Below are 9314 nucleotides of genomic sequence, written 5' to 3'. Positions count from 1 at the left end.
TTTTTCTATGAATTAACTAGAACACAGTCCATTTCTACTCTGCTTTTCCTTGGGACAAGAGTGGGCTATCCTTCTCACATTCCTGGGGGGTCATAAAACCAGTGATATCATGATTAGTTGTCATGGTGACCAGAGGGCCTGGTGTTCAGCAGACATCCTGGCATCCAGTTTATTGAGTGAGGGGACTGTGACGATTTGTTAACCTAATGAATAATTGATTTGTTAAATCAAATTAAAATTAGTGTGTCAGATTGGTCGAGACGCTACATCAATATCATTTATTTTCTTAGCACCCCCACATATTGGTCTAGCCCCCCCTTAGCACCTGTAGAGAAAAAATTCTGGCGGCCTGCCTGTCAATGCAGTGTGCCGAACAACAGTTGCATCACAGATCAGATTTAATTTCTCCAGTGAGGAGAGTGAGTCGAGCTGACTGACGAGAAGAGTGAGGTGAGGTGAGACGGACAAGACGATCGCGGATGATTTAGTTTCGAAACGAAATGCAAAAGCGCCTGTTTTTTCCAAAATACTCTGCTGTAGTTTGGATTTTGAAAAGCTTGTTGACTTTTGCCGTTTATCTAAGGTGATTTTGGAAGTTTTTATAAACATTATAAACAACAATACTACAGCGAGAATAAAAGTTACGCCTTCTTTCTTTGCGTGAACATTTGGGCGGAGTTATGCAAATCTTCCCACATAGTGATGTACACATGTGGGGCGTGTTAGAACGAGGCGTTTTAGGTATGTGTGGCTGACTCTAAACTTTTATAAAGAATATCTCTTTGGATTTGAGACTTTAGTTTTTGCGACTTTACAGATCTTCTTTATGCACCAAGAGCTTGTAACACTCCAAAGAGAAAGGAAAACTTGAAATCACATCATATGACCCCTTTAACTGCTTTACATATATCAAGGGACACACTTTATCATCAAATTTTTTTTTCCTAATGGTGCATTCTCACCAATAGTTTTCCTCTTCCGATTTAGGACTTTTAATTTTTTTAGCCTTTATTGTGACAGGACAGATCAGAATTGACAGGAAGCGAAGTGGAAGAGAGAGGGGGGAGCGGTATCTAGAAAGGTCCTCGAGTCAGGATTCGAACACGGGACACCCGTAGCACAACAGCGCTGTATGTCAAGCTCGCTGCCCACAAGGCTATCGGCGCTGACCATTTATTTTTTATTTTTTGATGATTCTGAGAGCTCTCAGACCCTCCCATAAAAAGCAAGGATGCTCAGAAACTTAGCAAGGACATCGTTAAAAAACTCCATGTGACATCAGTGGTTTAACTACGAGAATACTTTGTGCGCAAAGAAAACAAAAACAGCATCTTTATTCAACAATTCGTCTCCTCCGTGTCCCACTATAGCACCATTTTGGAGAGTATCCACTTAAATGTAAACAACGTATGCTGTTCTGTGTCAGCAGCACCGTACGTGGATACGTTGTTTACACTTTGATCCGAACGTAAACAGTGTATCTGCATACATGCGTTGCATTCATTATTTTGTATGCACCAAAACTTTGATTCAAACTAATTGTGAATCATGACTAAAAATCGTGAATTGATTTTTAATCGAATTGTGAACCCAAGAATTGATTTGAATCGTGAGTTACCAAAAGATTCCCACCCCTAGTTCACAGGATAGTTCAGCTTTGAGAATGAAAACCAACCTGTTTGTTCCTCAGTATCTTCATGTTTGTCTCTGAATGTTTCTTCAATCTTCAGGTCTTCACTCTCCTCTTTAATAAACTCCATCTTTGTTTGTTCCTCAGTATCTTCATGTTTGGCTCTGAATGTTTCTTCAATCTTCAGGTCTTCACTCTTCTCTTTAATAAACTCCATCTTTGTTTGTTCCTCAGTATCTTCATGTTTGGCTCTGAATGTTTCTTCAATCTTCAGGTCTTCACTCTCCTCTTTAATAAACTCCATCTTTATAATAGTGTCACATGGATCTCAGTCGCTTCAGCAGGAGTTTTTCTGTGTGTGTGAACACTTTTTCCTGTTTAAGGTGAGTATAAATAACAGAAAGAAATATAAATCCAAATTAAATCTGAGTGCATCTCAATCAGCTCCCTAGTTCAGTAGTCAGTGCACTAGTGAGGGAGTCAGAGTGATGGGTAATGAACTTAAATGATCTGATTAGACAAACATTTAAAACTTTATTTTACTATTCAGTTTTGACTAACATTGGGGTTTTAATGATTAGCCATTTTAATTGATACTATTGATAGTGAAAACACACAACAACAAAAAAACTCATTTGCAGTTGTTTGTAAAAGTTGTAACTACACGTTTGTGTTTGTTGTTCTCGTTGCATTTACATTGTTTTAAGCAGCAGATGATTCGAATCACTGAATCATTTTGTGAAGCAACCGATTCAATTGACTCGGAGTTTCGAAAGATCCGATTCTCTCATCACTCATCGCCCGTGACTGAATCCGTGTTTACGAGTCGCTACACAGGGCACGAAATCAGACGCACTTTATCTGTTACTAATGTGTGGATGCGCTTTACTCACACTAAATAACATGCATTAATATTAGATAAAATATTACGATGTTGCATTCAATAATTATTAAGTTTACATCGCTTGTAAACCATATAAAATAGACGGAACGCGTTTGTATTCATTGAAACACTTAACCTTTCTTCAGCTCTTCTTCTTCTTTGGTTTTATGGTGGGTAGCACCAATGTTAAGGTACATTATCGCCACCTACTGTATTGGAGTGTGAACCAGAGTTTACCCTTTCATAATAAGAGGACCAAAAAAAATTTAATTAAAATAAATCAAATTTACTTCTTTACCTCAAGAAGATTTTCCCACTAAATTCTCTTAATCAACCTTTCTTCAGCTGAAACACAGACGCAGCCTTATGACGTCATGCCACCAGATCAAAATAAAAGTCCTGTTCACGCGCTGCTGCCTGCGTCTACAATCCCGAAAGTGCTTAGATAGTTACATAAAGGAAACACATTCGACTAATAAAACACGTGTCAGTGTTTTATTAAATACGTATAAAATTACAAACATTTACAAATTATAATATTTATATTTGTATTTTCCTTATTTGTGCATTATTATATTTTTCCAAATTGATGTATTCATTCATTCACCATAGCGGCGCCCCTGGGTGCAACCAACAATTTGTTTGACCTCCGCAGAAGCGTCCAATTGCACCAAGCAGGAGCGCATGCCCAGTGGCAGGGAAGAGGCCATCCTTTAACCGAGCACATAAAACCCCTTCTACCTTTCCTCGGTTGACATTCACTTCTCGTGATCTCTGCGCTCACTCTCAGCTCAGTTGGGTGTTAAACTGCTCACTTGCATGTCTTCAGGAGGACATAGCCTCTGCCAGACGTGACAGTATCGTCATTCAGCCTCAGGTCAGGTTATATTTGTATTTTCCTTATTTGTGCATTATTATATTTTTCCAAATTGATGTATTCATTCATTCACCATAGCGGCGCCCCTGGGTGCAACCAACAATTTGTTTGACCTCCGCAGAAGCGTCCAATTGCACCAAGCAGGAGCGCATGCCCAGTGGCAGGGAAGAGGCCATCCTTTAACCGAGCACATAAAACCCCTTCTACCTTTCCTCGGTTGACATTCACTTCTCGTGATCTCTGCGCTCACTCTCAGCTCAGTTGGGTGTTAAACTGCTCACTTGCATGTCTTCAGGAGGACATAGCCTCTGCCAGACGTGACAGTATCGTCATTCAGCCTCAGGTCAGGTGTGTTTGCATCCTGAGCTGTCCACACTCGCTCTCGTCTTCAGGCTGCCCACCTATTGTCATTATCTCACCTGCTCGCCTTTCATGGATTTTTCACCATAGCGGCGCCCCTGGGTGCAACCAACAATTTGTTTGACCTCTGCAGAAGCGTCCAATTGCACCAAGCAGGAGCGCATGCCCAGTGGCAGGTAAGAGGCCATCCTTTAACCGAGCACATAAAACCCCTTCTACCTTTCCTCGGTTGACATTCACTTCTCGTGATCTCTGCGCTCACTCTCAGCTCAGTTGGGTGTTAAACTGCTCACTTGCATGTCTTCAGGAGGACATAGCCTCTGCCAGACGTGACAGTATCTTCATTCAGCCTCAGGTCAGGTGTGTTTGCATCCTGAGCTGTCCACACTCTCTCTCGCCTTCAGGCTGCCCACCTATTGTCATTATCTCACCTGCTCGCCTTTCATGGATTTTCCTCCGCTCTGTAAATCTGTTGCTTCTCCCGGGGATAGCTTTTCACTTCTTTTAAATGTTGCAACACTACACATTTTAAAGGTTATTATTTTCAAATTAGCAAGGTGGCTGTGCCTTAATAGCTCTTACAGTAGCTGGGTTTCCATCACCCCAGCTTTTATGCGCATTTTGAAGTATCAGAATCGAGTGATGGAAACGCCAAATTTCGAATAAAAATCCCTTAATTCGCAAAAAAGTTTTTACGGTCGCTTGAGGTGGTTTTTGACTTGTGCGAAAAAGGGTTAATGCGAATAATGGGAGATGGAAATGCATTTTGCGAATAAATTCCAACAAGCGCAACAAAAAAAATCATGTGACTTTGCGCTATGGGACGGCGAAACCTGACGAACCAGCGGACCGATCTTGTTCCACAGCATCTGAAATGTTGTTATGGTCATTCGGAAATGCCCGAGCAAAGTCTGTCATCAAAGTATTTCTGTATAATTGCCTCCCAGAACTGTTAAACGACTGAATTATTATATTCAGTAGCTTCTACTTTTCTTAGGGTGCTTTCACACCTGTAGATCGATTGCTTTGTTCTAAAACAGGGATTAAAATTATTACAATGTTGCTTTTTATTCTTGGTGCGGTTCGCTTCACACAGCAAAGTTTCTAAACGGACCAAATTTGTTAATACAAGTCACGCGCGAGTAAGCTGTCCTCTCATTGGTCAAAGTTCCACGGTTCACGGCTGTCATTCGTCAGGATGGAACGACAACAGTTTCGCGGGCAATTGCGAGATAAAAAGTCGCAATTACCTTTTATTTTTTATTCAGTGGCGGAAACAGGCTTCCACAAAGAAAAACAATAAAACGCCATTATAAAATGAAAAAGTGCGCTTTGATTTTTGAATGGCAAAGACGTGCTCTCCCACAGACATTCACAGGTTCATTTTGAAGTATTAGCAAAACAACAAAGCTAATGTTTTTCACAGAACTTACGTAATTACCCATCATACATTGTGATATAGCCTGGTTCGTTGGTCCGTTGGATCGGATTGCTTTCTCACTACAACCGAACCGCTCCAGAGTTCGTTTTCAATCGAGCCGAGACCGCCTCGTTCAGGTGATCTCGGACCGATTGTTTTGGCGCGGATCCGAGCGTGATTGCTGTGTTCACATATGCCCAAACGAACCAAGCTAAGGGGGGAAACGCGCCAGGTTCCGAAACAACGAGCCAGGTGTGAAAGCACCCTAAGTGATGTATAGTGCCAGTTTATCAGGAAGTGATGATTTTGTTCTCTTTGACTCGTTGGATGGAAACGGTGCTGGTTCGCAAATGTTTTGTGCGATATTCCAATTTTGCGCCTAAGTTAATTTCGCAACTTTGGATGGAAACCCGGCTAGTGAGATATGGATATAATATGGTATAGTGCAGGGGTGGGCAAACCTTTTGACTCAAGGGCCACATCAAGTTTTTCACATCAAGTGAGGGGCTGCATAATATGAGTATGATAAATGAAGCTTTTTTATTATTTTAAATTGACATTCACGTACTACTGTACTGTATGTATACTTGTACCTACATGGCAGTTTTATTTGCGTACCATCTCTCCCTTATTTTTTATGAGCATTTTATGACATAAGTTGCATTGGTTTACAAGTCGATTGATGTATAAGACACATTTTATTATTTCATTCAGAACTCATGTAAAATAAACAAAACATTAGAAACATGTAGGCTATTTATATTTCCCTCTTTCCACAAAAAAGTTCCGTAAATTTAGCAGTGTTCAGAACAGAAAAAGGAATGAAAATGTAAGTAAAAGATTATGACTCATGAAGATCTGTTGTGACTTGACTAGACTCATGATAATGAACTGAAACTTGCCTTGCCTCAGGAAGATCTGTTGTGACTTGACTTGACTCAGGAAGGTCAGCTGTAGTTAGACTTGACTCACGATCAGGCTCCGCTGTCGCCGCCATTTTGTGAGCGTGCTCTAGTACGGCCGCCATTACACGAGTGAGTGCGGGGTCGCGTTCCTCCGTGATACCCACAGTGAACGCTGACCCAGCAGTCAGCAAAGCATAGTCGATAAAGTCCTTTAAACTACAATTAAATTTACCCTCTGGCATCCATGATTTTATGGATTCATTCAGTCCATAACGAAAGATATCCTTTAATGTTTCCTCCTCAAAAGGTACCCTAAACGATAACTCACAGAACTGAGTGACAATCAGCTGGGTGCAATCAGTGTGAACAGCTGTGTGCAATCCGTGCTGAGTGCAATCAGTGCAATGCATGATGGGAAATGTAGTCCGGGGTGATGTGCAACAGTGTGTAGTGTGAGAGTCAATGAAATTGAAAGTTCATGGACCGGATTCGTGACAATAGTGGCATTCACTATAAACATTTATTATAAATGCCCAGCCTAAATATTTCAAGTGAAACTAAAACTGGCGGCGTGGTTGCTGGAAAATGCGCAAAACAAACTCACTTCCCATTCTCATTTATCGCCAATCCAAATGTGCGCGCTTCTTGCTTGACCTCGATTGCTCTATATAATGCTGGCTGCACACTAGACGATTTTCAAATCTTAAACGATTTAAAAAAAAAAAATAAAACCTTTAAAATGTGTAGTGTTGCAACATTTAAAAGAAGTGAAAAGCTATCCCCGGGAGAAGCAACAGATTTACAGCAAACTGCGTACATTGTTCTGTGTCAGCCGCACTGCACGGATACGCTGTTTTTGTTCAAATCAAAGAGCTAAAAGGCGCGATGACTAAAAAGCATAGCTCAAAGCTATGATTGGATGGTGTCCTGAGTATTCAAACTGGGCTTTTGGACACATCCCAAATGGTGCCTTGACCAATTCGATATTGTCTTTGCTTGGGGTGTTGTATATTTCTCCTCCCAATACATAAATCAACATGTTATCTTGTCAGTCACATGGTCCGAATTTTCCCGCTCTTGCAGAGTATGATTTTGGACATAATTTCTTATAACAAGAATATGATACATTCGACAATGTATTGATTGATAGAAACGTTTAAAGCATGAATTTTCAAACTCATACACATTAAACATGAATATGAACCCTTAAGCTATTCAATAGTTATTAAAAAGACACACACAATAAGTGAGTAGAACATGATAGTCCAATGTGTGGGTTACATACATGATATGGAGTTAAGCAATGGACTGATATTAGTTTATAAGCCTTTTTGAGTTCATTTTGGTGCATCTACATCTGTAAAATACCGTTTCTGTGCCATTCCGTGAACATAAGGACATGTTCTGTGAAGACCAGAGGTTAAGAGGTCTCATAAGGAATTTCAGTCTGGATCTTGTTCTAGGTGGGGGAAGCCAATCCAAAGAGCTTGTGATCGTGATTACTATCATTGGTTTACATGTGATGGTCACGCTGTGCATCTCTTTGACCATCACTCTTGCTTACTTGCCCCAAAATTGACACTCTCCTTCCTGAGTTGTTATGATCAGTGTGTTCTTTTTGTGTTAATGTTGAAAGCTGTTCTGTGAAAGAGTTGGTTAGGCTTGCTTCAGACTGGCTGGCACTAGGATTTGATTTACGACATCCTGTGTCTTGAGACTTTCTGTGGAATTCAGCTCCTCGTGTTTCAACCATGTTCTTGATCGAATCTTAAATTGTCTGAATCCCTACAACTTTATTTTATATTATTATATTCATATTCTATCTATAGCACACCTGTACATACAATTTATTCTTTTTTTGTGGTTTATATTTAAGCATGTGTATTTTATTCACATCTTATTTTTATTATCCGTGTGTTGTTGTCGTCTCCGTGTACTGGAAGCTTGTGACACTATAACAAATTCCTTGTATGTGCAAACATACTTGGCAATAAAGCTCTTTCTGATTCTGATACCAGGCTTTGATGTTTATTTATCTTTAGATTTATGATTCTTTATCTAATAACTTTGCACAATATAATAGATCCTCAATCTCACACTGGGCCCCATTTTGGCATTAATGTTTATCCATTTTGTGTGTGGATACACCCTGCATTTGAATGCTTCTCCAGTCTGATCTAAATCGGTCTCCAACAACCTCCTAATATGTGCTTCAGTGATCAATCCAGTTACATTGCATTGGGTGTATTTAAACTGGCCTGTTAATGTGATAAAGTGCTTATTAATTCCAGATGTAGGGGAACCACTTAGAACTTAGAATTACAAGATGGGACGGATGAAAAATTATAATGTATGTCTGATTTGTAAAAGGGATGGCTTTATGAAATATCTAACAGTTTTCTACTAACCATGATTGAACCTGTGATGAAATGATGTGCTGTTTTGGTGCTTGTTGCTCATGTTGTGTATTGCACCGTATATTTCACTTTTTTCCCAGGTATTATGGAAAACCCCGTTTTCACCTCGTGCTTCAGGAGCATTGTTGGGTGCAAGCTTTGTGTCAGCTAGTGCAGTGTTTCTCAACCAGGGTATGTAACGCTATAATGCTTTATTAACGAAGGGTATTTTGTGCTTGTAAGGCGCATGAGTGACAGAAACGTATCTGAATCAGTTTATCTGGAGAAACGGAGCTTTTTGAATCTCCGAGTCAATTAAATCAATTGATTCACAAAATGATTCAGTGATTCGAAGCGCTGCCGACACCTGCTGCTCAAAACAACAAACACACAGTAATACAATCTACAAATCAGTGCCAAATATAATCGTATTACAAATATGAACCCTTTATGTTGTGTTCTTTTATTTGGTTTTTTCCTCATCAGGTGATTTAAAGGGACAGTTCACCCAAAAATGAAAATTCTGTCATCGTTTACTCACCCTCAAGTAGTTCCAAACCCGTATAAATTAATTTGTTCTGCAGAACAGAAAGGGAGATATTTTGAAGAAAGTTTGTAACCAGGCTGTTTTGGGGCACCATTGACTTCCGTAGTAGGAGAAAAAATACTATGGAAGTCAATAGGGCCTTTCGCACCGCTTTAGTTCCAGAGCTAAATGTACAGTACTAAAATACTGGGACGATTTTGCACAAACTATTCTCCAGTACTATTTAAAGAGTTGCATTCGCACTGACAGTGTGTACTAAGAAGTGACGTAAGCCGGTCGGCAGCGACGTCATTTGT

General features: G+C 40.0%; 1 protein-coding gene across 1 annotated transcript in view; it reads right to left on the bottom strand.

The window, feature by feature from the left end:
* Positions 1–1760, bottom strand: part of LOC107573452 (zinc finger protein 239-like) — a 6672-nt gene extending 4912 nt beyond the window's left edge. Inside the window, exon 1 of the mRNA XM_016259885.1 lies at positions 1676–1760. Within this exon, the coding sequence (XP_016115371.1) occupies positions 1676–1760 (85 nt within the window). The remainder of the gene's footprint in view (positions 1–1675) is intronic.
* Between the last annotated feature and the right edge of the window lie 7554 nt (positions 1761–9314).

This window comes from Sinocyclocheilus grahami, unplaced genomic scaffold, assembly GCF_001515645.1.
Source record: "Sinocyclocheilus grahami isolate Dianchi unplaced genomic scaffold, SAMN03320097.WGS_v1.1 scaffold1947.1, whole genome shotgun sequence".
NCBI lineage: Eukaryota > Metazoa > Chordata > Actinopteri > Cypriniformes > Cyprinidae > Sinocyclocheilus > Sinocyclocheilus grahami.
The sequence above is the reverse complement of the archived record's forward strand: the minus strand, read 5'-3'. Positions and strand labels throughout refer to the sequence as shown.